The sequence below is a fragment of the Heliconius melpomene genome, chromosome 7 (assembly GCF_056956725.1).
Source record: "Heliconius melpomene rosina isolate 202511_hmr_F chromosome 7, ASM5695672v1, whole genome shotgun sequence".
Classification (NCBI taxonomy): Eukaryota; Metazoa; Arthropoda; class Insecta; order Lepidoptera; family Nymphalidae; genus Heliconius; species Heliconius melpomene.
The window spans coordinates 1,010,276-1,038,166 of NC_140395.1; the positions used below are offsets into that span (position 1 = coordinate 1,010,276).

The 27,891-nt window shown below is 31.6% G+C and overlaps 3 protein-coding genes across 3 annotated transcripts in view; 2 read left to right on the plus strand and 1 right to left on the minus strand.

The window, feature by feature from the left end:
* Nucleotides 1-557: 557 nt before the first annotated feature.
* On the plus strand, nucleotides 558-7,383 carry LOC146537155 (uncharacterized). The gene is made up of 5 exons (XM_085187896.1): nucleotides 558-1,045; nucleotides 1,379-1,797; nucleotides 2,044-2,119; nucleotides 2,414-2,495; nucleotides 2,727-7,383. The coding sequence occupies exons 1-5, from the start codon at nucleotides 573-575 to the stop codon at nucleotides 3,813-3,815; spliced, it is 2,139 nt and encodes a 712-aa protein (XP_085044022.1). The 5' UTR covers nucleotides 558-572; the 3' UTR covers nucleotides 3,816-7,383.
* An 834-nt stretch (nucleotides 7,384-8,217) lies between these two features.
* On the plus strand, nucleotides 8,218-15,043 carry LOC146537156 (uncharacterized). Its single transcript, XM_085187897.1, has 5 exons — nucleotides 8,218-8,705; nucleotides 9,039-9,457; nucleotides 9,704-9,779; nucleotides 10,074-10,155; nucleotides 10,387-15,043. Exons 1-5 carry the CDS (start codon nucleotides 8,233-8,235, stop codon nucleotides 11,473-11,475), a joined length of 2,139 nt encoding a protein of 712 aa, XP_085044023.1. The 5' UTR covers nucleotides 8,218-8,232; the 3' UTR covers nucleotides 11,476-15,043.
* Nucleotides 15,044-15,673: 630 nt separating this feature from the next.
* Nucleotides 15,674-27,891, minus strand: part of qsm (Zona pelucida superfamily protein qsm) — a 34,766-nt gene continuing 22,548 nt past the window's right edge. The window contains exons 3-10 of the mRNA XM_085187898.1: nucleotides 23,298-23,393; nucleotides 20,279-20,385; nucleotides 19,085-19,233; nucleotides 18,530-18,610; nucleotides 18,081-18,230; nucleotides 17,576-17,723; nucleotides 17,024-17,162; nucleotides 15,674-16,941 (exon numbers count right to left, since the gene is read on the minus strand). Of these exons, the coding sequence (XP_085044024.1) occupies nucleotides 16,751-16,941; nucleotides 17,024-17,162; nucleotides 17,576-17,723; nucleotides 18,081-18,230; nucleotides 18,530-18,610; nucleotides 19,085-19,233; nucleotides 20,279-20,385; nucleotides 23,298-23,393 (1,061 nt within the window). The 3' untranslated portion in view covers nucleotides 15,674-16,750. The remainder of the gene's footprint in view (nucleotides 16,942-17,023; nucleotides 17,163-17,575; nucleotides 17,724-18,080; nucleotides 18,231-18,529; nucleotides 18,611-19,084; nucleotides 19,234-20,278; nucleotides 20,386-23,297; nucleotides 23,394-27,891) is intronic.

The window sequence follows — 27,891 nt, forward strand, 5'->3', positions numbered from 1 at the left end:
ACTTTTAAAAATCTAAATTTCAAATTTTATAAGAATCGGTGCCGATTTAAATTTTTTTCCATACAAACTTTCAACCCCTATATCACCCCTTTAGGGTTAAAATTTTTCAAAATCCCTTCTTAGTGGATGTCCAGATTACAAAAGTAAACATCTGTCCAAATTTCACGTTTCTTCTATCAGCGGTTACGGCTGTGCGTGCGTCTTACCTCAGTCAGTGAGGACAAGTCCTTTTATATATATAGATTATTTATGTTATTATTATAATAACAAAAAATGTTTGTTTGTATAGTTTTTTGTAAATCTTTACGATGTATCCTGCAATATGCAGGCTGAGTGTGCGCAAACTATTGTTAATGTTAACATTTAGTTCCCCACTTCCCGCAATGTTTTTGGATATTGCGTGATTAGTGATGGATTTTAACACGCACCACATCACAACGGCACAGCGTTTAGGGAATTAATTTTGCGTTTGCTCGCTCTGTTACCACAATAAAAGGCGGCGTTGAGTTTCGCCGCTCAACACGCGATGTCGAAAATTGTACGGAAAGTGGGGTAGTAGGTTATCTCTGCTTATGCTTTATGAAGGATACAGCGTGGAGAAAAAAAAAACTTATATCAAAATATTTTTTAGTTCCCGATGCAGAATGAGTGGTGTACCACAATCCGGGGACAGCGCTTACGGATTTTGCGAAACTGAACAAAATCCAAATCCGGGACAATCTTACGACGAACGAAATTACCCTGCAAATTTTAACCAATTCCCCCGTCAAAATCCCAATTTTCCCCAAAATCCCGCCAACTTTCCCCAAAATCCTGTCAATTTTCCTCAAAATCCTAGTAATTATCCCCAAAGTTCAGATTTTTCCCAAAACGTGGGTAATTTTAGTCAAAATCAGTACCCAGGTGGTACTAATTTTGGACAAAGTACTAGTTTTAGTCCCGGATTTCAAGAGGGTTTTGGGGAAACCAGCGGGAGTTTTGATGCGCAGACAGGAGTGTGGGGACCTCCTCCCCCTTATAGTCCTCAAGGGAGAAATGGTAGCCGGTAGGTTAAAGTATTTTTTTCCATATTTAAAAAAATGTGAATTGTGAATCAGTTTTATTCTATGATTATAATTAATTTGCAAATATTTTTGTTGAAAACAACACAATTAAAAAAGTATATATATTTATATTATCTTTTTTTGTGTATTTTGTTTTGAAACTATGATTTCACAATTTTTAGGCCCTTATAAAAGTCATAATAATATTTTTTTCTTTTCACAATCCTTTTCAATGTACAATGTATAGTATACATTCTCCCTTAAATAATTATTATACAATTTGTAATATTAATATTGAATACTTAATTTCCTTATATATTTTTTCCCTTTTTTAGTCATCACCTCCATCATCAAGATCCAGCAGCCGCCACCTTACTTCATCATCACCACATCGATCATCGAAATTCAATACAACATGAAACATTACAACACGCGTGTTCTAGAAACTTCATACAAATGCAAAACATACCAGAAATCAACAGAATCAATCAAGAATCAAGAATGAATCAAGACTTGACTCGGTTAAACCCGGACTTGCCTCGATTAAATCCGGACTTGAATAGGATGAATCAAGAAATGAATCATATGTACCCAAACGAACAGGATGTTAATTTGGAAAGATTTAACACTTTACGCGGTCATTTAGTCCCATATAGAGGATGTCAAAGGCTTGGAGTTAGTTCGGGAAATTTACATCGAGATTGTAGGGAAGATGTTGCTATTGAGTGTTTACATCAAAAAACTGCTTGTAAAGGTATTGTTATTATTATTATTTTTTCATTTAAATGAAAGTAAATAAAGTAAAAAATAAAATCGGTGGTGCTAATTTATTAGATATAAAAAAATTGAGTATTAAATTTCTTATTTCAAATAAAATTTGAATTTGTCTTTGTTAGAAAAGTCAAATTCCTTACTCTTAAATTATTTTGTGCAAAAACCATATAAGGAATTTTTGTTATTTTTATAAGGTTCCTATTATTTATTTTTTGTTTTGTTTTAGATCAAAACAGCGAGTCTTGTCCGAAATTGGGTAAAGAAAATTTGGGTTTTCAAAACGATAAACATTCGCCTGTCAGGTAAAAGTGCTTATACTTACAAATAATAATAATAAAACTTTATTTTTTCCTGCTATATCCTACATATAGCAGGCTTGGCAACGGGAACTTAGCGTTAAGATGAGACACCATTCCCCATTTTCGAGACGTTGCATGGCTAAACTCCATTGACATTTCACGCTTTGTCTTGTTACTATATAAAAATAAATGAAAATTCCCTAGAGGGAATAAGTTCACAACCATTCCGTTTACGCTATTCCACTGCGGAACGACGGCCTCAAGTACTTATTCCCTAATTTTTTTGTGTTTTAACAGATCTTCAATACAAGACTGTCGTGGTGTGAATCAAAATACAGAATCTGAAGTGTATTTCGCTGATGTATCGAGTTGTTGTAATGTGAGTATTTTTAAAGCTATTCCCGTAAATCCTGTTCTTCTATTACCGACGGAGCCGAGATATGAAGTTTAGTTGTGAAACTCAACGCTGCGCTCGTTCCGAGTACAGATCGAACCCATAGCCTTTTACAATTAAACTTCCAACTGGCTACTGTCAAAATAGTGAAGTGGCATAACATTTAACGATTCTTTGATATTTTATTAAATTAATACAAAATTACATTATTTCCAGGCGGACTGCTGTGTAAATGCAAATAATATGTCAGCTTTAGTCGGCACTATAGAGAATCATCCAGAATCAACATCTGAATCGGACACATCATTCACATTAACACGTCAACAACGACCTCAACCACAAGTCGGTTCAAAAAGACGACCGAAAAACACGGAAAAACACATAAAACAAGAAAAAATAAGGGATTTTAATAATTCCGTACGATTAACAGAACAACAGATCGAACATTTGAACAATTCGATGAGAATTGAAAGAATGAACGAAATAAGAATGAGTGATAGAATTAATGAATCGCGTGAGGCACGAGTGAATGATTCACGAGATCGGTTAAATGATTCTAGAGTTGATAGATTGAATGATTCAAGAGTTGAACGATTGAATGATTCAAGAGTTGAACGATTGAATGATTCTAGAGTTGATCGAATAAATGATTCAAGAGTTGAGCGATTAAATGATTCAAGAGTGGAAAGATTAAATGATTCAAGAAGTGATAGATTGAATGATTCAAGAGTCGATAGATTGAATGATTCAGATCGTAGTGATCCAAGAGATAGAATGAATGATTCTAGAGACCGACTTAATGAGCGGAATGAACGTTTGAGCGATCGCTTAAATGATTCAAGGATAGACCGAATGAGTGAACGAGAAAGAGCAAATGAATCTCGCAGTGAAAGATTCGATGATCGCAGAATGTCGGAATTAAATTCAAGTATAAGAATAGAAGGTAGTCCTAAAATGCGTCACGTAACACCATTACGTATGACACGCACTAGTCCTAAGAATATAAAAGAAAATCCGCGACAGTCAAGTTCGGATTCGAATAAAGATTTCTTTACCCCAAATTTATCACCGCTGTCGCCAAATACGGAAGAATCTTTATTGTCAGACGATGACAGAAATATTAAACCGGAAACGGTATATTCTAATGAACCGGAAGTGTCAAAATGCTTGGCGCCCGACTCTCAATATGAAACGGTTCGTGAAAAAGATGAGATTTTAAAAACTAACCATCATCATTGCTACAGCGATACAAATACTATGGACTCGGGATGGCAGAGTGGCTCTGAGAAACAAGTGACAGATTAAATGTTGGAAATGTCAAAATGGCAATTGTATAACACTTGTCAAAGTAATATATATTTGACAAGTATATATATGTATATGCCACAATTAAAGAACAAAATACGTGAAACTGTCAATAGAAGACAGTTGTATGACACTTGTCACAGGTAATAATTAAATTTACATATACTGGCAATGTAGTATTTTAGGGTGACAAATAAAAGCGATAATAAGAGTCTTATTATAATTAACTGATCGTTTATAAATAATTCGAATTAGCGAGCTTTCGACACTGTGGTATTTTTCAATTTTACTACGGAACCTCGAAATGTTGGTACGGTCAGCAACATATTGCAAATTATTCAGAGTTTTTTTTTAACATAAGGTATTCTGGGAAAGTCGTCAAATAGTGATTCAGTGTTTGATTATAACTGCGATAGTTGTGAATACGATTCTCACTTGAGAAAATAAATTATTTTAATTTCCTTGCTCTGGCAACAAGACAAGGCCTCGAAAAATGTTTGATGAGTGGGGAACGGTATGTCTGAACAGTGCCCACTGTTTGAACATTGCGTTGCCCACTCCGTTCCCTCTGCCGACCTCTTTTGTAAAGGACACAGCGTGAAGCTGTGTATAAAATATTTGTGTTTATGGTTGATGTGAATGAAATGATAAATATTTTTTTATTTACGCAAAAATTTTGGTTTTCAATAATATTTATAAAATTTAATTAAAATATTTTGCTGACTGTACCTAATTTAAATGTAGTCCAAATTTCGTCTTCGAATGTGTATATAAAGTTTTAAAAATTGTAGATTTAGCAGAAGGTGGAATTTTTTAATTGTTAATAATGTAATCTGTCATTATGACAAGTGAGCTGTCGTTTTGACAATCGAATGGCGTTAATGTGACATTATGACTTTTTTGAATTAATATTGCTCTCTACTTTACTGAATTATAAAAATCGAGATTCTAAAATACTCAATAATTTTTATTATTATAATATACTAAAAATTCCTATTGTAATTGCTAAAATGGTGTATTAGATCTTCTAAGTTTTTCGCTTCAGAAAGACCGAGATAGACATCGAATATTTTTGATTAGTGCGAAAGAGACGACACGATCGTGATACAAATTATTTTTAGTAGTATTATTTGGCTGTATAATTGCATCTCAATAAAATTTATAATATAACGAAATCCGTATATTTAAAAAGTATTCATTTTAAAAATTTAAAGTTTGAGTAGAACAATTTTCAGTTCAGTGTAAACTCTATATTTGGCGCTAAGACAGGAAGAATTATAGAAATAAGGTGTATATGCATAATACATGCATATAAATCTTTTACTCGATTCTTTCACTCTTCAGTCTGTCTATAGTAATCATAGACAGAGTCAAGAGTAATCATAGACAGAGTAAAGAGTAATCATAGACAGTGTAAAGAGTAATCATAGACAGAGTCAAGAGTAATTATAGACAAGTGCGAATGAATTATGTTTTTCATATCTCTTAATTCTATTAATTATATTTAATTTTTTAGTATTTGTTATTATAACTGCAAAAGTCTGACGGCAAAATGCATCATTTGTGAAAATTTTAACTGTTTAATTATCACGTTTTGTGATATACAGCCTGGTAACAGACGGACGGACGGACAGCGAAGTCTTAGTAATCTAGGATGTGTAGTCCCGATTTAACTTTGGGTACGAAACCCAAAAACTATATTATAAAGTAACTTACAAATAAACTAAGAAAAGCTTATATTTTGAAATTAATCATATTTTCAAGAAATATAAATTTTTATGACTGTTTGTTCAAAACAAAGTTAGGGCATCTTCATAGTGCTCTGATTTACAAGACTGTACCTCGTTCAATATTATTTTAAATTACAATTCTTCCTCCAAATTACTATTTAACTGTCGATTTAAAGTAATTATTTAGTCTCAATTTAACATTTTTACCTATATTTTAATAATATAAACGATTAAAAAAATAACATTTCATTACAATAATTTATAGATTTAGTTATTTAGAATTGTGTGCCAAGTAGAGTATGTAGGAGTTTTTATAATATGACATAAAAATATGCATATTAATTAATTAAAATACAAAATCAATTGGTTTTCTCAATCCTTCAATGTTTCTAACATAGCTAAATTTACACTAAAACGGGCCTTTTTATAAGTAAACGATGTCTTGCCTTCTATTAAAAAACAATCAAAATCTACTAATAAAGCGATATACATACTATTATTGTGTAAATAATATTTTTAGCATTTTAGTATATTTGTTAGTTGTGTATTTAGATCCTTATATTCAAAATACATATATATGAAAAAATAAATTTATTTCGATACAAAATTGTCCGTCTGTCAGATGAATGTATTGAAATAACTTTATTTTGTAGTTATTTTAATAAAAATTGTTATTAGATTTTACTTGTGTTACTCTTATCCTAATAGTTTCGATTAAACATTTTTTTAACAAATATATTTTGTTGAGGACTAATTTGTACAACCAATGATTATTTTTTTTACCTAAAAATTCAACTTGCCTTTGTCCAAAAATGCGTACAACTTTATATATAATTTTTTAAAAACTAAAATTATGACTCATGTACTATGTATTTAAAATTTATTTGAAATTTGTAAAATATTAATTATTATATAATAAACAAAGTTCCTTCTTTCACGCACAATTCTAAATTTTATTTTTAATAAAAAATGTGGATATCGATTATTTAAAAAGGCATTTTTAAAACTATTGTGCCTATTTCAATTGATGGTTTCTTAATGATAATATAATTATAAACATTTATAATGAATTATGATTATTGTTCTCAAATTTAAAAGTTAATTGAAAAAAGAGAAAGATTGAACGTAGTACTCAAATAAAAAAATTATAATACATAAATAAATTCTGAATCATTGTTTTTATAATAATATTAAAATCAATTTAAATCTGTCAAAAACAATTGATATCTGCCAGTAATATTGAAATTTTTATAGTTAAGCTACTGTTTATTCGTTTATTTAGTTATATCTATTTACCATTAAGTTAATTAAAAAAGATAAAAAATCCTACGAGACAAAGGAATTGTACATTTTTAAACTATTGTTTAATTAATACTTCTGTAATTTATATTTAGAAATTTAGATTAAATTCTTACAGTCCATATTTGTATTTTTAAATTGTAGTTGTTCGTGTTTAAGATGTTTTTTTAATCAACTAAGAATTTTTAAAATATTTTCTGAAACAAGTACTTTCGCTGATATTTTATCATTTGACTTATAATACAATAATACATGACAGTCGTTGTATAAAAAAAGTTTTAAAATGTTGCCAGTAGTGAAAATTTCTTATTTTTATTAAAAAAAAAAGATTTGTATATATGGAAGAAATATAATAAAATGATAAATTATCTGCGATGTACTTCAAAACTATTAACGTCTGTCCAATTTTATATATAGGAATTGAGATTTAACATTTTGTATTGTGATTTTGTTCTTCATTCATTGTGTCTTCAGTGTTAGTTTCTGATTAGTATTGTTAGATTTATCTATAATGGTTCTATTAAAAGACTGAAATCATCGTTTTTGTGTTTTTTTTAATAATTCTGTATCATTTTAATCTTAGGTTATTTTATCACTCTGAACCTTAATTGTATCTTTATTATAAACTAGCGGGCGCGCGCAGCTTCTAATATACCATGAAACATGTGTTCAATTAAATACTTTTAAGAGTCTGAATTTCTAATTTTATAAGAATCGATGCCGATTTAATTTTTTTTCCATACAAACTTTCAACTCCCGATTTGCACCCTTAGAGGGAGAATTCTTGAAAACGATGAAACACGTGTTCAATTAAATACTTTTAAAAATCTAAATTTCAAATTTTATAAGAATCGGTGCCGATTTAAATTTTTTTCCATACAAACTTTCAACCCCTATATCACCCCTTTAGGGTTAAAATTTTTCAAAATCCCTTCTTAGTGGATGTCCAGATTACAAAAGTAAACATCTGTCCAAATTTCACGTTTCTTCTATCAGCGGTTACGGCTGTGCGTGCGTCTTACCTCAGTCAGTGAGGACAAGTCCTTTTATATATATAGATTATTTATGTTATTATTATAATAACAAAAAATGTTTGTTTGTATAGTTTTTTGTAAATCTTTACGATGTATCCTGCAATATGCAGGCTGAGTGTGCGCAAACTATTGTTAATGTTAACATTTAGTTCCCCACTTCCCGCAATGTTTTTGGATATTGCGTGATTAGTGATGGATTTTAACACGCACCACATCACAACGGCACAGCGTTTAGGGAATTAATTTTGCGTTTGCTCGCTCTGTTACCACAATAAAAGGCGGCGTTGAGTTTCGCCGCTCAACACGCGATGTCGAAAATTGTACGGAAAGTGGGGTAGTAGGTTATCTCTGCTTATGCTTTATGAAGGATACAGCGTGGAGAAAAAAAAAACTTATATCAAAATATTTTTTAGTTCCCGATGCAGAATGAGTGGTGTACCACAATCCGGGGACAGCGCTTACGGATTTTGCGAAACTGAACAAAATCCAAATCCGGGACAATCTTACGACGAACGAAATTACCCTGCAAATTTTAACCAATTCCCCCGTCAAAATCCCAATTTTCCCCAAAATCCCGCCAACTTTCCCCAAAATCCTGTCAATTTTCCTCAAAATCCTAGTAATTATCCCCAAAGTTCAGATTTTTCCCAAAACGTGGGTAATTTTAGTCAAAATCAGTACCCAGGTGGTACTAATTTTGGACAAAGTACTAGTTTTAGTCCCGGATTTCAAGAGGGTTTTGGGGAAACCAGCGGGAGTTTTGATGCGCAGACAGGAGTGTGGGGACCTCCTCCCCCTTATAGTCCTCAAGGGAGAAATGGTAGCCGGTAGGTTAAAGTATTTTTTTCCATATTTAAAAAAATGTGAATTGTGAATCAGTTTTATTCTATGATTATAATTAATTTGCAAATATTTTTGTTGAAAACAACACAATTAAAAAAGTATATATATTTATATTATCTTTTTTTGTGTATTTTGTTTTGAAACTATGATTTCACAATTTTTAGGCCCTTATAAAAGTCATAATAATATTTTTTTCTTTTCACAATCCTTTTCAATGTACAATGTATAGTATACATTCTCCCTTAAATAATTATTATACAATTTGTAATATTAATATTGAATACTTAATTTCCTTATATATTTTTTCCCTTTTTTAGTCATCACCTCCATCATCAAGATCCAGCAGCCGCCACCTTACTTCATCATCACCACATCGATCATCGAAATTCAATACAACATGAAACATTACAACACGCGTGTTCTAGAAACTTCATACAAATGCAAAACATACCAGAAATCAACAGAATCAATCAAGAATCAAGAATGAATCAAGACTTGACTCGGTTAAACCCGGACTTGCCTCGATTAAATCCGGACTTGAATAGGATGAATCAAGAAATGAATCATATGTACCCAAACGAACAGGATGTTAATTTGGAAAGATTTAACACTTTACGCGGTCATTTAGTCCCATATAGAGGATGTCAAAGGCTTGGAGTTAGTTCGGGAAATTTACATCGAGATTGTAGGGAAGATGTTGCTATTGAGTGTTTACATCAAAAAACTGCTTGTAAAGGTATTGTTATTATTATTATTTTTTCATTTAAATGAAAGTAAATAAAGTAAAAAATAAAATCGGTGGTGCTAATTTATTAGATATAAAAAAATTGAGTATTAAATTTCTTATTTCAAATAAAATTTGAATTTGTCTTTGTTAGAAAAGTCAAATTCCTTACTCTTAAATTATTTTGTGCAAAAACCATATAAGGAATTTTTGTTATTTTTATAAGGTTCCTATTATTTATTTTTTGTTTTGTTTTAGATCAAAACAGCGAGTCTTGTCCGAAATTGGGTAAAGAAAATTTGGGTTTTCAAAACGATAAACATTCGCCTGTCAGGTAAAAGTGCTTATACTTACAAATAATAATAATAAAACTTTATTTTTTCCTGCTATATCCTACATATAGCAGGCTTGGCAACGGGAACTTAGCGTTAAGATGAGACACCATTCCCCATTTTCGAGACGTTGCATGGCTGAACTCCATTGACATTTCACGCTTTGTCTTGTTACTATATAAAAATAAATGAAAATTCCCTAGAGGGAATAAGTTCACAACCATTCCGTTTACGCTATTCCACTGCGGAACGACGGCCTCAAGTACTTATTCCCTAATTTTTTTGTGTTTTAACAGATCTTCAATACAAGACTGTCGTGGTGTGAATCAAAATACAGAATCTGAAGTGTATTTCGCTGATGTATCGAGTTGTTGTAATGTGAGTATTTTTAAAGCTATTCCCGTAAATCCTGTTCTTCTATTACCGACGGAGCCGAGATATGAAGTTTAGTTGTGAAACTCAACGCTGCGCTCGTTCCGAGTACAGATCGAACCCATAGCCTTTTACAATTAAACTTCCAACTGGCTACTGTCAAAATAGTGAAGTGGCATAACATTTAACGATTCTTTGATATTTTATTAAATTAATACAAAATTACATTATTTCCAGGCGGACTGCTGTGTAAATGCAAATAATATGTCAGCTTTAGTCGGCACTATAGAGAATCATCCAGAATCAACATCTGAATCGGACACATCATTCACATTAACACGTCAACAACGACCTCAACCACAAGTCGGTTCAAAAAGACGACCGAAAAACACGGAAAAACACATAAAACAAGAAAAAATAAGGGATTTTAATAATTCCGTACGATTAACAGAACAACAGATCGAACATTTGAACAATTCGATGAGAATTGAAAGAATGAACGAAATAAGAATGAGTGATAGAATTAATGAATCGCGTGAGGCACGAGTGAATGATTCACGAGATCGGTTAAATGATTCTAGAGTTGATAGATTGAATGATTCAAGAGTTGAACGATTGAATGATTCAAGAGTTGAACGATTGAATGATTCTAGAGTTGATCGAATAAATGATTCAAGAGTTGAGCGATTAAATGATTCAAGAGTGGAAAGATTAAATGATTCAAGAAGTGATAGATTGAATGATTCAAGAGTCGATAGATTGAATGATTCAGATCGTAGTGATCCAAGAGATAGAATGAATGATTCTAGAGACCGACTTAATGAGCGGAATGAACGTTTGAGCGATCGCTTAAATGATTCAAGGATAGACCGAATGAGTGAACGAGAAAGAGCAAATGAATCTCGCAGTGAAAGATTCGATGATCGCAGAATGTCGGAATTAAATTCAAGTATAAGAATAGAAGGTAGTCCTAAAATGCGTCACGTAACACCATTACGTATGACACGCACTAGTCCTAAGAATATAAAAGAAAATCCGCGACAGTCAAGTTCGGATTCGAATAAAGATTTCTTTACCCCAAATTTATCACCGCTGTCGCTAAATACGGAAGAATCTTTATTGTCAGACGATGACAGAAATATTAAACCGGAAACGGTATATTCTAATGAACCGGAAGTGTCAAAATGCTTGGCGCCCGACTCTCAATATGAAACGGTTCGTGAAAAAGATGAGATTTTAAAAACTAACCATCATCATTGCTACAGCGATACAAATACTATGGACTCGGGATGGCAGAGTGGCTCTGAGAAACAAGTGACAGATTAAATGTTGGAAATGTCAAAATGGCAATTGTATAACACTTGTCAAAGTAATATATATTTGACAAGTATATATATGTATATGCCACAATTAAAGAACAAAATACGTGAAACTGTCAATAGAAGACAGTTGTATGACACTTGTCACAGGTAATAATTAAATTTACATATACTGGCAATGTAGTATTTTAGGGTGACAAATAAAAGCGATAATAAGAGTCTTATTATAATTAACTGATCGTTTATAAATAATTCGAATTAGCGAGCTTTCGACACTGTGGTATTTTTCAATTTTACTACGGAACCTCGAAATGTTGGTACGGTCAGCAACATATTGCAAATTATTCAGAGTTTTTTTTTAACATAAGGTATTCTGGGAAAGTCGTCAAATAGTGATTCAGTGTTTGATTATAACTGCGATAGTTGTGAATACGATTCTCACTTGAGAAAATAAATTATTTTAATTTCCTTGCTCTGGCAACAAGACAAGGCCTCGAAAAATGTTTGATGAGTGGGGAACGGTATGTCTGAACAGTGCCCACTGTTTGAACATTGCGTTGCCCACTCCGTTCCCTCTGCCGACCTCTTTTGTAAAGGACACAGCGTGAAGCTGTGTATAAAATATTTGTGTTTATGGTTGATGTGAATGAAATGATAAATATTTTTTTATTTACGCAAAAATTTTGGTTTTCAATAATATTTATAAAATTTAATTAAAATATTTTGCTGACTGTACCTAATTTAAATGTAGTCCAAATTTCGTCTTCGAATGTGTATATAAAGTTTTAAAAATTGTAGATTTAGCAGAAGGTGGAATTTTTTAATTGTTAATAATGTAATCTGTCATTATGACAAGTGAGCTGTCGTTTTGACAATCGAATGGCGTTAATGTGACATTATGACTTTTTTGAATTAATATTGCTCTCTACTTTACTGAATTATAAAAATCGAGATTCTAAAATACTCAATAATTTTTATTATTATAATATACTAAAAATTCCTATTGTAATTGCTAAAATGGTGTATTAGATCTTCTAAGTTTTTCGCTTCAGAAAGACCGAGATAGACATCGAATATTTTTGATTAGTGCGAAAGAGACGACACGATCGTGATACAAATTATTTTTAGTAGTATTATTTGGCTGTATAATTGCATCTCAATAAAATTTATAATATAACGAAATCCGTATATTTAAAAAGTATTCATTTTAAAAATTTAAAGTTTGAGTAGAACAATTTTCAGTTCAGTGTAAACTCTATATTTGGCGCTAAGACAGGAAGAATTATAGAAATAAGGTGTATATGCATAATACATGCATATAAATCTTTTACTCGATTCTTTCACTCTTCAGTCTGTCTATAGTAATCATAGACAGAGTCAAGAGTAATCATAGACAGAGTAAAGAGTAATCATAGACAGTGTAAAGAGTAATCATAGACAGAGTCAAGAGTAATTATAGACAAGTGCGAATGAATTATGTTTTTCATATCTCTTAATTCTATTAATTATATTTAATTTTTTAGTATTTGTTATTATAACTGCAAAAGTCTGACGGCAAAATGCATCATTTGTGAAAATTTTAACTGTTTAATTATCACGTTTTGTGATATACAGCCTGGTAACAGACGGACGGACGGACAGCGAAGTCTTAGTAATCTAGGATGTGTAGTCCCGATTTAACTTTGGGTACGAAACCCAAAAACTATATTATAAAGTAACTTACAAATAAACTAAGAAAAGCTTATATTTTGAAATTAATCATATTTTCAAGAAATATAAATTTTTATGACTGTTTGTTCAAAACAAAGTTAGGGCATCTTCATAGTGCTCTGATTTACAAGACTGTACCTCGTTCAATATTATTTTAAATTACAATTCTTCCTCCAAATTACTATTTAACTGTCGATTTAAAGTAATTATTTAGTCTCAATTTAACATTTTTACCTATATTTTAATAATATAAACGATTAAAAAAATAACATTTCATTACAATAATTTATAGATTTAGTTATTTAGAATTGTGTGCCAAGTAGAGTATGTAGGAGTTTTTATAATATGACATAAAAATATGCATATTAATTAATTAAAATACAAAATCAATTGGTTTTCTCAATCCTTCAATGTTTCTAACATAGCTAAATTTACACTAAAACGGGCCTTTTTATAAGTAAACGATGTCTTGCCTTCTATTAAAAAACAATCAAAATCTACTAATAAAGCGATATACATACTATTATTGTGTAAATAATATTTTTAGCATTTTAGTATATTTGTTAGTTGTGTATTTAGATCCTTATATTCAAAATACATATATATGAAAAAATAAATTTATTTCGATACAAAATTGTCCGTCTGTCAGATGAATGTATTGAAATAACTTTATTTTGTAGTTATTTTAATAAAAATTGTTATTAGATTTTACTTGTGTTACTCTTATCCTAATAGTTTCGATTAAACATTTTTTTAACAAATATATTTTGTTGAGGACTAATTTGTACAACCAATGATTATTTTTTTTACCTAAAAATTCAACTTGCCTTTGTCCAAAAATGCGTACAACTTTATATATAATTTTTTAAAAACTAAAATTATGACTCATGTACTATGTATTTAAAATTTATTTGAAATTTGTAAAATATTAATTATTATATAATAAACAAAGTTCCTTCTTTCACGCACAATTCTAAATTTTATTTTTAATAAAAAATGTGGATATCGATTATTTAAAAAGGCATTTTTAAAACTATTGTGCCTATTTCAATTGATGGTTTCTTAATGATAATATAATTATAAACATTTATAATGAATTATGATTATTGTTCTCAAATTTAAAAGTTAATTGAAAAAAGAGAAAGATTGAACGTAGTACTCAAATAAAAAAATTATAATACATAAATAAATTCTGAATCATTGTTTTTATAATAATATTAAAATCAATTTAAATCTGTCAAAAACAATTGATATCTGCCAGTAATATTGAAATTTTTATAGTTAAGCTACTGTTTATTCGTTTATTTAGTTATATCTATTTACCATTAAGTTAATTAAAAAAGATAAAAAATCCTACGAGACAAAGGAATTGTACATTTTTAAACTATTGTTTAATTAATACTTCTGTAATTTATATTTAGAAATTTAGATTAAATTCTTACAGTCCATATTTGTATTTTTAAATTGTAGTTGTTCGTGTTTAAGATGTTTTTTTAATCAACTAAGAATTTTTAAAATATTTTCTGAAACAAGTACTTTCGCTGATATTTTATCATTTGACTTATAATACAATAATACATGACAGTCGTTGTATAAAAAAAGTTTTAAAATGTTGCCAGTAGTGAAAATTTCTTATTTTTATTAAAAAAAAAAGATTTGTATATATGGAAGAAATATAATAAAATGATAAATTATCTGCGATGTACTTCAAAACTATTAACGTCTGTCCAATTTTATATATAGGAATTGAGATTTAACATTTTGTATTGTGATTTTGTTCTTCATTCATTGTGTCTTCAGTGTTAGTTTCTGATTAGTATTGTTAGATTTATCTATAATGGTTCTATTAAAAGACTGAAATCATCGTTTTTGTGTTTTTTTTAATAATTCTGTATCATTTTAATCTTAGGTTATTTTATCACTCTGAACCTTAATTGTATCTTTATTATAAACTAGCGGGCGCGCGCAGCTTCTAATATACCATGAAACATGTGTTCAATTAAATACTTTTAAGAGTCTGAATTTCTAATTTTATAAGAATCGATGCCGATTTAATTTTTTTTCCATACAAACTTTCAACTCCCGATTTGCCCCCTTAGAGGGAGAATTCTTGAAAACGATGAAACACGTGTTCAATTAAATACTTTTAAAAATCTAAATTTCAAATTTTATAAGAATCGGTGCCGATTTAAATTTTTTTCCATACAAACTTTCAACCCCTATATCACCCCTTTAGGGTTAAAATTTTTCAAAATCCCTTCTTAGTGGATGTCCAGATTACAAAAGTAAACATCTGTCCAAATTTCACGTTTCTTCTATCAGCGGTTACGGCTGTGCGTGCGTCTTACCTCAGTCAGTGAGGACAAGTCCTTTTATATATATATATAGATAAATAATAGTGAATTATTAATTTACCCATAAAGTTTTGTAATAAATATCTTTTTAAACCAATCTTTACTTGGACAATTATTAAATGCGAATAAAAGTGCACAATAGTTTTAATGTTTTATTATTCTTAATACTAATACTATTAATGTTATTTTCACTTGTAAATTGTTTTGAAGCACTGACATGAAACTTGATTAAAGAAATATAAAAAAAATCATATCCGTTAAAATTGTCAAGAATAAATTGTCTTTAATATAAAATTTGAAATCAATTTGGTTAGAACCCAAAAAAAAATGATATAAAAATACCATTGCACTAAATAAAATGACTTTATACAATGACTAAACTTCATCGTTACTTTGAATTGAAAAAGATACAATAATTAAAAGAATCATACACATCTTGAAGTAAATGTTAGATATTCTTTTTGAAACAAAAAAATGGAACAAAATATCAACTTTCAAATTATACAAAATATGGTAGAAATGTTAACACTGCCTATTTCTTACACAACGTATTATTAAAGACTAGTAAACTTAAATGCGTTAGCATTATTAGGTGCCAAAAAAGAAAAATAAAAAAATATTAATTTCGTGAAAAATAAAAAAAAACACATTTTTTATAGAATTATTTTGTTGTCTATATTACTAGTCTTTCTTCGAAAACTCATGGATATCTCCAAGAGTTCATAATGAAATTAATATAAAATATTAAGGTCTGTGAACTACAAACCACTCGAAGCACATAAAAAAATGATGACTGTTACCGCCATTTTGTGATATTTATCGCTTTGGATGGATTGGATTTTTATCCAGTACAGTTTAGACAGGCCTAGTAAATTCTGGAGTTACAAAAGTAAGTTACAAAAGAGTATAAAAGCAGGGAAACATACATGACAGATAACAAAGAAAAAGTTACTTATAATCATTATCATTTAACTTTTTTGGCAGTTTCTAAGTTAAGAAGGCACTTAAAGATACATTAATCATCACTTTCAATTAAACTAATTTATTTTATTTATTAATACATCACCTGAAGTTAAACTACGAAATTGCATACATACAAATAAAAAAATACACCAAAAAATCTAAATAAGAAACGTTACTATTGAGTATCAAAATTTAGTCAAAAAAAATTAAACACACAAATAAAAAAAGCTGGTTAATCTTATACAAATAGATTATTTAAAGAAAAAATAATACGGAACTAATAATTAAAATCACGCTGTACATCTGTATATTAATATTAGCATTATTCGTCATTTCATAATATACTAGTTTGGTGTCCTTGGTTTGTTCGACGGTCGCGGGTGTTCCGTCCTCGCCGAGCATTTGATTACCGACTTTTAAATTTTTTGGTAGCGATAAAACGTATTCTGAAAAGAAAGATTATTTTTAATTATTATACCGTTACCGCGTATAACTTAATACTATTTAGGTAATATTGATCGAACCCACCTTCTTTCCTAACGCCATCATCCCAGTCCACTTTAATTATAGTTGTTAAGGAGACTTCGTAGACTCTATTAGCGTTTGCGGAAGAGCTTATTGACCGACGTCTCCGTCCATATGCGGTCACTCCATTACTACATTGTACCTGAGAGCATAAAAGGTAAAAATAGATTAAATAAAATAATTGTTGATAAAGGAAAATATTTTTTTTTTTAAGATATAGGATAGAGAGTGCCAAAACCGTAATAAATATTTTGAAAAATCGATGTACACAATACTTATCATAAGAAAATAATATCTTTATCTTCTCATAATTTAACCGAGGTTTTATCCAGTTAAATTCATTGCCTTATAATACTATAATTTAATATATATATTTTGAAATGGTATTTTCTGAATACATATATAAATCAAGAACAATTATGAGTGGCGACTCAAGGCACGATGCCTTCAAAACTGGGCGATACGTGGGGCCCAGAGCGTCTTAGCACTAGGTTCCCTTTATTCACCATGTTATCCGGGAAAAGCGTGAAATTATAAAAGTAATAAGTAACTCACCCCTTGACATTTATCAACACAGACAGTCACTTTGCCTATGAACTGTACGTATGTAGTGTCGGGGAACTTAAAAGCTCTGAACTTAGCCGTTAAATTCTTTCCGTTAGAAGTCAGGAAGTTGTCGAAGAGATACGGATCCACTGAGCATCTGGAATTATATATAGAAAGAATAACAATATACTCATTTAGTCATACGCTTACTAACATAATTATTGAAATACCTGCACATGTATCATCATATGTTAAATATTACATACTCACCTATGTTTCATTTTACAAGTATTTCACATCCATGCCGTATTTACATTTAATAAATCATTGATTAATTAGTAAATTAATTAATTTACACACTCAGTCTTCCATTCACTCAGTCACCTCATTATATATAATAGACTTAAATTCTTTCCCAGTACTGATAACATATATATTTAAGAAGAAAATCTATTTTTTTCTATAAAGAAATGTTGTCAATTCCACTCAGTCACTTATTTATTTACTAGCTTACCCATTAAATATGATAGTCTCCTGTTGTTTCCCAGTATCAGTAACGTGCATATAATTAACAAGTATGCCGTAAACAGAACCGGATGACTCGTCGAGGAATATCTCCATAGAGAGCGGAGTGCCGGGACTCACTGATATTTCACCAGACACTCTGTAAAAGTTATATATTATATTAGATTCTTTTTATTTATTTTATAAAAAGTTGAGTTTCGCTACTCAACATGCAATGCCTTTAGAAGTCGACGTAATGTGGGGAACGATGTGTATGATGATGCGATGAGAAATTATGTATCTTAACACTACGTTTCCAGGTTTTCTCTGCTTTTCTCTGTTGCTCTTAAAAATACATTTTAGGATTTGAACCTACGCCTCTTAGGTACCTACAGGTTTCTATAATATATTATTTTCCTCGTGAATGTTTCTTAGATATTTTTCCATTAAAAGACTTACTGTTTTCCATTTTGCTTTACAGCTGCTCCTAAGATTGGATCACCAGCGTGACCCTCCATGTATCTTGTGATGTTCAACACACTGAAATTATAATAAATAATAATGATTTTAATGAAATCATTTATAATAAGAAAAAAAATCTACAGCTTTTTTATCTTTAGTAGATTTTTAAAGTTTTAGATGGATTCTCCCCCGTGGGTAAATAAAAAAAACTTTGGGTCCACATGATATGTTTCAAGCAAATTCAAATATTTCTATTCAAGATTAAAAGTTACAAGGTTTATTTTTTGAACGTCAAATAATTTACCACCAGTTCACAAAAGTTAGTGCCTCAGACCTAAGAAGAACCGGCGCAAGAAACTCAGCATCTGAGGTTACTCTGACCGTTGGTACAACAACTGGCTCGTTACTATTTTTTTTATATAGAATAAGCCTTTCTAAGGTAGACAATTTTTCAATTCCAATTTGTAGTTTCTGAGATAAGTGCGTACAACAAAATAACTTAACAGGTTTATAATACGAGTATAACCTTAAGTACATATAATAAAAACTTACTCAGGTTCATTGAAATCCAATGGGAAAGCTTCGACAGCTCGTTTTGCGACGGCGCGCGTCTTGCCGGTGACTTCACATCGTGCTCTGACAGTCTCTCTGCCTCCCGACGAGTCCTCTATCACGATTTTGTGATAGTATGTCCGTTTGCCCTGAAAACAAAATTAGAGAATATTGTATTATAATATTTAGATCAATGTTTTTAGCGTTAAAGTTAGACCTTATACAGCAAGGTAGGCAGAGAGAATCTATTGAATGTTATTGAATATGACATTGTTATAGAGTGTTGAAACTTAATGCCTCGTTTGGTGTTCTCAAAGTTAGAACTTTATTGATTCGTATTCGGGCTTTCCCCCGAATACGAATCGAATTCCCAATGGTCGTGTTTATAGTTACATGCTTACCATTATATAGTTATTTTCAATGATAGTAGCTAGGAAACAAGTCATCCGGAAAATATTTAACCATAATAAAAAAAACCTTCTAACGGGAGTCGAACAAAAAATATCATCCAGATGTCTTCCTTACACCTTATATGTAATGTGGAATTGTCAGATATACAGTAGGATCAATAGACAAAATTGAACGTTATTATGAACACAATAAAGTTTTAAATATGTTTTTATTGTTTTTACGTCTAGATACTAGATATTTAAATGTATCTACTTCCTTAAAGACGAAGCCTAGAAGTGCAAGAATCATTGACTAGTTAAGCGGCTTTTGTTATTACTGGTCGTCACTCCTTTGTTTTTATGGATTTTAATAAATAAAATGGCAAATCTTATTTAAATTCGTCGAAAAATCGAGATATCCGGTCTAAGTGTTCCGATAAACTCCGTAACCTTAGTTCAGTATTTACGTCTGTGCTTTGTCTGTCAGTCAATAAGTATTTCTTAAGACGATCTTGCTGATATGCTGTTAAATGGAAAAAAAAACTACTATGAAACACTAATGAAAACTACTATGAAAAACTACTACTATATACTAAACTACAATGAAAATGGTATCTCAAGTTCGATCCCAGAGTTGAGAGCGATTTATAAATTCAATCCTAAGTAACGAAGAGAGCGTCATTGAGTTACGTCACTCATGCAAAATCTCGAATTCGACCTGCAGAAAGTCAAGACACTGACACTCAACACCCTCTATCTATCCCGCTGTGCGTGATAAGGCGTGAAATGAAAGATGGTTACTTACAGTGTAAGTGTTTAGGACGCGAGTAACAGCGCACTTGTGGTAGTCGACGAGATCGAGCACGTACGTGTGCATGAGTCCTTCTATCGTTGGTTGGCAAGGTGAATAGTCTGGAAATAAAAAAAAAATAATAAAAGACAATGACAAAATTTAAAAGAAACGAAATTTGAAGTTAAACAATAAAGATTCCTCATTTTCCGCCAAATTCTGGTGGCATTGTGTGTTGAGTGACGGGACTCATTGCCGCGTTTTTTCTCTTTACCAGAGCGAACAAATGAAAACATTCAATATTTCTTTTCTTCGAGTGGGAATTGAACCCAGAATGGGTCGGACACTAACCTGGTTTATAAGGGATACAGGGTGAAGCTATAAAAAAGTTTTTTTATTTTTGGTGATTTTGAAAACGTAAGAAGTCGAGTGGAGTAGTAAAACAAAGGCAAAACCAAGAAGTGAAAGCTAGTCGAAAATATTGTCCACTTGGCTTACCATAAGGCTTCCAATATCACAAATTCCATTTAATACCAATATTGAAGAATTTATAATCCCGCGAGATCCCATTATTTGCGGGATGATTAAAATGAAAATAGCGTAAATCAAAATGTTCACGACATTGTCGGGTTGAAGCCTTGGTTTTCTATATATTTAACTTGATTTCTAGCTTCACGCTGCATCCCGCTTTCCTTCCACTTTTAGGTAATGTAAATTGCGTGTTGAGTGGCGGAATTAAACGCCACGCTGTGTCTTATTACCGGGACGAGAAAATAAAAAAAAACATTCCCCGTCGCGTTTTCAACGATACATTCAACCTGTATTATTTACTTCCTTTAAAATTTCTAGGAACGATAAAGAATACAAAGAGTATTACAATTTCAAATAGCTACCATCAACACCCCGGGGTTATTCAAACGTCTCTCAACGTCACAGTTCTAGAGGATATACAAGTACGTACATTCCTCTCGTAATCTTATTGTTTACGTAGCTGATATTTATCGAAAATAAATTGGGAATATCTCACTGTGAGCGATGGTTTTAAATTCGATTTTTGCTAGATGACGCTACGTAATTATTACGTTTAATATAATTATAATACATTTTTCAGTTTCACGCTGTATCCCGCACATAGCAGGGTAGGCAAAGGGGAACCTGGTAACCTAGTGTTAAGATACTTCCGTTCTCCGGTTTTCATGGAATTCTGGAGGCATTGCGTGATGAGTGGCGGGACTCAATGACGTGCTTTGCCATGTTATCAGAGCAAGTAAATATAAAAATATTAAATACTTCATTACTCCAGGCGGGAATCGCACGCAGGATTTTACTTTACATTATATTTTATATTAAAGTCCACGCGAATAAAGCTGCGGGCGACGATTAGTTACATATAAAAACGCTATTTCTCATAACAATCTAATCCATATTTTATAAGCTCTACATATTAGGAGAGAGAAAATGAATAAAAACGATACTAAAAGAAATTATAATTGCGGAAGTAATTATGATTGAGATACAGTAGTACCCAGTTAGTGTTCCATATCTGCGAGTGTCTTACTTTTTTTAATTTACCGATTTTGTAAAGTATTTATAAAGATTTATAAAGATTTCAGTGTGAATAATTATTTTACTTCATTGAACATATAAATAATGAGTTCCAGATAAAATTGCTAATTGCTTTTTTTCTCAATTAAACAAAAGAAAACATAATACTATGGGAACATAACAAGTTGTTCAACAATAGGTTCTTATATGGCCATGAGTAACTGCATCGTCCATTTTAGGAGCGACCGCCGTAAAGCGACGAGTGCGTTTCAATTAATAGTGTAATTAAATTTTATTGTAGATAGACATAGATAACTTTAAATAGAACTCACGAACTTAAAAAGACAAAGCTTTTACTTGTTTTGCAGCTTTCAAGTTGTTTTGTTTTTGCTTGTGGTCCTTTCTGTGTAAAAATATTTTTTTATTCTCACACTGAACATTTTTTTTTTGATTTTTTTGTACCCTGTACACAGCAAGCTAAGCAAAGGGAACCTGGTGTTAAGACACTCCGTTCCCCACTTCTGTAGTTCCATTGCGTGTTGAGTGGTGGATCTCAACGCCGCGCTTTGAAAGTCAAAGTTTTAAATTAAATTTTGATATTTTCAACCTATACATTACTTCTCATGAATATAATCACATTGCAGTGCTACAATAAAGAACGAAGGTAACAAAACATTTTGAAATCGTGTGAATTTAACTACTGTATTGTTTTAACTATTCGAGTTTCACTATGTTTGAAAATAACATTTTTTCAGGGACGATTTGCTGTTTTTTTATAACCGCCTCCTAAAAAAGGAGGTAAACAGTTTGATTTGAAATTAAATTTACTAATAATCTGTATGTCACTCGAGGGAATGAAATATTTAAAAAAGTAATATCTTCGCTCTGGTAACGGGCGGTGGGCTCCATCACTACATACTCATTGCCTCCAGAATTCGTCGGACAGAAGTGTCTTAATGGGAACGGAATGTCTTAGCATTAGATTCTCAGTTTCCCTCTGCCTTCCCTTATACATAGTCAGAACATTCTACAATAAGTATAATTACAAAATGTTTAATTTAGAAAACTGACGTTGGGTTTATCATTTCTCTAAAGCTGGTACGTGAAAAATGGAAATATTATTTCATTCTGAAATCACCTAATCTAGATTTTAATATTCAAAAAAGAAAATAATCATACTACGAAACTCCAAATGAAAAAAAGAATAAATAATTTTCAATCAAAAAAACTTAAACCGTTGAATAAATTTTAATAAATAATAAAAAAAAATGTAGAAAGCGCTTACTTCTTACGTACACGTAGTTTTGTGAAATTACGAGTACATATATATCTTTAACAGCTATCGTTCCGCATCCAGGCAGATATGACTAATCGTTGTAGGTTCGATTCCCATTCGGGGGACGACATGGATGACGGACGACAGATGACGCTAGTAGTATTAAGTTTCAACAGCGCTAACAACTAGATATCTAATTATAATTTGACTTACCTTTCAATTGATCCAGGTAAGATATACTTCTATCACCATCCATGGGCACCATCACCCTCATGTACTCTGGCGTACATTCCACTTGAGCCTCTGAACCTATAACAATGAATAGAAGGTATAACATTAATGTATATATGTATTGGTCTTAGGTAGATGTAGCCTGTCGATGCCGTCCTGGCGCCTGGGTACTGTGCAGATTAGGAATCGAATCCACTAACTTCGTGCTTATGGCCAGACCCTGTGCTGCTAAGTCACGACCGAAAACCAAAATAATGTATCAAAAAAAACTTTTGGAGCATCTTTTAATTGGCCAATTTATATTAAAATGAATATTTGAAGTTCAATGTTAACTTTCATTTAAAAGTGAAATGAATTGGTCATTTTTTCTAAGTAGGTTTTGTATGGTCGAGACCAGTCATGGTACAGGGGCATAAACTTGAGACTGTAAACGCGACAGGTTGAAGGACAGCGTGAAGCTAAAAAAAGGTATAGTATAACGGCGTAGATACTATTTTTTATTCAGTTCCCGCTGAGGTATTTAGATTTAGAGAATTTTCATTTTTCCAGTGTTCCCGTAGGATTCCACGCTGGTAAACCTATGCAAAATCGATAAAAAGGACGAAATTCATGTATGTATTCATCTATTGTTATGAATTTTTTTAGTAATCTTCTATGATTCCTAAATTGAAGAAAAAAATCCAAGTTAGGTTTAATAGTAGCTTTTGTAGAGTTCCACTACCAGACCGACTGGGCCTGCTCCATCACCAGACCGGCTCGGTGATACCATATTATTGTAATAATACGTAAGCTTAATACGAAGCTTTAAAAAAATCTCGTACTATAAATAACGCGCTCATCACAACATAAAAAACAAAAAAAAAACACAATTTACTATAAACATTAATCATTTCCAACATATAATACGGAAGGATTTTTTTAATTTCATTATAATTATACCCTGAGGCGGGCAGTAGCAGGTTCGACGCTCGTTACGGTCTGTTGACAAACAGCGTGTGAATATGACTTGATTTCGGGACGATATTGTTTCATCTATTCTAATATTATAAAGAAGAAGAGTTTGTTTGATTGAACGTTCTAATCTCAGAAACTGTTAATTTGAATTGAAGAATTTTTTTCGTGGTGGTATTCCATTAATCGAGGAATGATATAGGCACATAATGTGTATAATCGTTTCGACGTAACCCTATGGTATCTGTAGTTAGAGGAACCTCGAGCACTAAGAGAGTTTTTTAAGTTCACGCTGTATCCCGCACATAGTCAGGTAGGCAGAGGGAACCTGGGGACCCAGTGTTAAGACATATCATTAAGACATGTCGCGTTTGCAGTTGCACGCTTGTGCCTGCCTGGCCTAAAGATTTATATAAAATACTAAACGATAATTATAATTCGCAAAGTGTAGAAAGCTGGGCAATTTCTAGTGAAGTATTTGAACCGTGACGGGTAAAAACCTTTGCGTAAAAGAAATTGTGCACTTTTGTTATATATGGTGCTCGCAAAATAATAAATTTTGAAATATATAATTATTAAAAAAAATCTTCTAGCTTCACGCTGTATCCCGCATATAGCAGGGTAGACAGAGGGAACCTTGTGTTAGGACACTCCGCTCCACAGATGTAAGTAAACATTTTGAGTGGCGGAACCCAAAGTCGCGTCTTGTGTTATTACAAGTTTATATAGTTATATTCAAACAAATTAGTAAAACAAATTCCAAAAGCCTTTTACTTTTAACGAACCAATGTGTGAAAAGCGGCCAAATTGAATGTATGCCAAAATCAGTGCCAGAGATCTTTTGCTTATTTAAGCCTTGTTGGAAAATAGGCACTAAAGAGTAAAATGAATTTCTATATAATAATATTGTGTGGACAGCCATGACTAATATTAAAAGGAGTTATAAACATAAATACTAATGTCCACTCATAGGAAGTAAGGCAGAGAGAAGAAGAAGAAGTAAGTAGAGTCAGGCAGTCCTCAATATACTGAGATGCTATCGTTATTAATTTTTAATTTGAATATATGAATTAGTAATCAGCTTTTCCTTGCTAAATTGTACTTTTAAAATTTAAATTTTAAGAGATCCTTTGAGAAGATGGCCTAAATAAATATTGTAAGACTATTCTTTAGCGCAAAAAAATATTGTTCTTAATTTTTTTATGAATAAAAATGGTAAATGAAAATTATAAACATAAAACCTTGTTTTGCTTCACGCCTTAATCATCAGGGGATTAAATTAATAAATTAAAAGCCTTTTTTAATTTCACTTTGTATAGTGTATAGACAGAGGCAAGCGATAAGAGACCTCTAACCGCCCAATTTTCGAGTTATTGCATGTAATGGCGGAACCCAATTCGCTTCATTTTGTTACCAGAACGAGAAAATGAAAATATTTCATTCCTTCGAGTGAGAATCGAACCCACAGCCATCAATTATGCAAATAATAATTATTTTTAACGCAGCCGCCTTAAAAAACAACAGCCTGTATAATGAATGCGTACAATCTGATAGCAGCGTCCGGAACTAGATGGTATCGCCGCACCAAACAAAGCGTTTAGCAGATCTGAACCAGAGGTGCAATTTAAATTCATTAACGTGGTGTTGCGCTGTGAGGTGTTACCATTTTGTTTTTAGATAGACTTCAAAGACTTCGTGGTCAGGGGGCGATAGGTTGTAGGTTCGATTACCACTCGACCTCTTAGTTCTGGTGTCGAGACAAATTGCGGCGTTAAGTTTCACCACTCACTCACACATGCAATGCCTCATAAATGCCTCGGCGATAAAGTTTCCCTAAGCCAGAGTAGGCGCCCGGCTGTATGCTACCTACAGCTAACATCTAAATCTTTGAAATGAATTAATAATAACCTAAGAATAGGGGGTTTAACACGAGGATGCTTGTATCCGTTGTGGCGCAGTGGGTCATCCACACACGGGGAAAACTATAATAAATATTTTTATTTTCCTGCTCTGATATACTAATTGCGGTTCGGTTAAGATATACAGCGTGAAATTGAAAAATATCTATACTAATATAATAAAGCGGAAGAGTTTGTTTGTTTGTTTGTTTGTTTGAACGCTAAGATCTCTGGATCTACTGGATCGATTTACTTTGTTTTTGTTTTGTATGAAAGCTGCATTCTTCAGAAGTGCTATAGGCTATATAATATTACATTACACATATATACTAATAAATTAAAATACTTTCTAATTTGACATGCAATTTATTCTGCCATGTTAATAACAACCGTCGTCGCTACGCAACCGCGTTCGTTACCGCGACATTTTGATATTCATCCTTATGAAACTAAATATAATAGTCACTTTTAGCATTTCATTTAGATTGAAATTATATTTCTATAGAAATTATATTCTTATATTTCAAGCAGGCGTAGCCGCGTCCGGGTCCGCTAGTATATTATAAAAGAAAAATAAATATTGGGAAGCATTGTTTCATAATATGTATAATATAGCCTTGTGGCTATTATATAAGGTATAATTAAATAAATATAATTATTGTTAAAGTTAATCGCTATCAATTTAGAATGTTGTTCGTTCAGTAGACATTTTTAATCATCAGAAGTGAGTCCGGAGCTTGTTCATCTAAGCTGAGAGCTATATATTAGAACAATTTACTGTCCCTTCAACACAATGGCCATATGCGGACGGCATCAGTAATTATTTATAAGACTATCGACTTGTTGACGGAATTCTGTATATATAAATAAACGTTAAATGTCCGTCGTGCCATCTATGTTTTTATTTAGATTTAAATTTGCAATAGTTTTACTGTTAGTTTTCTATTAAATCGAGGTAACAGGTCACTGTGGCACATCGGCACAAGACGATTGTGGGTTCAAAATATTTAATATTACGTAGCTCTGGTAACGAGACAAAGTGCGGTGTTGAGTTCCACTACTCAACACGCAATGCCTCAAGAATTCGGCAGAAAATAGAGATGTCAATCTCAATGGGAAAAGGTATCTTAACACTAGCTTTCTAGGTTCCCTCTGCTACCCTGCTATATGCAGAATGCATGGTAAACTTAAAAAAAAATAAACCTTCGAGCTTTTAAATAATAAAATACAATATTTTTTAAATACAGTCATGTGTAGGTAATAATGCGTTAAGCTCAAGAATTTCGATGACTCAGTACAGGTATGTCTGTGTGTGTGTGTGTGTGTGCGTGTGTGTGACAAACAAACGACCGAGACCGGAGTATTTTATCACTTACATCTATAGAATTCTTTAATTAAATAACCATTCGGTAGTTAACGTTTATAAGTAAAATTTTCTGAGAAAGATACCAATCTTAGATGGTTTAAGGCGATATGTTTACGAGTATATACTATGTATTCAGTATACCAAGTATATACGATAGTCTTTTTTTTTAGGTTTAAGCTGTATCTCGCATATAGTAGGGAAGGCAGATGGAACCTTGTGGTTTTTTTATATATCAGTATTTGTACGCCACAAAATTTAATCGTATGTGATTTTTTCAATTAACCTTGTGTAACACTTCGTTCCCCACGTACCGTCGATTTTCCACCGTTGTTTAAAATTGGGGCAAATTATGTTATAAATG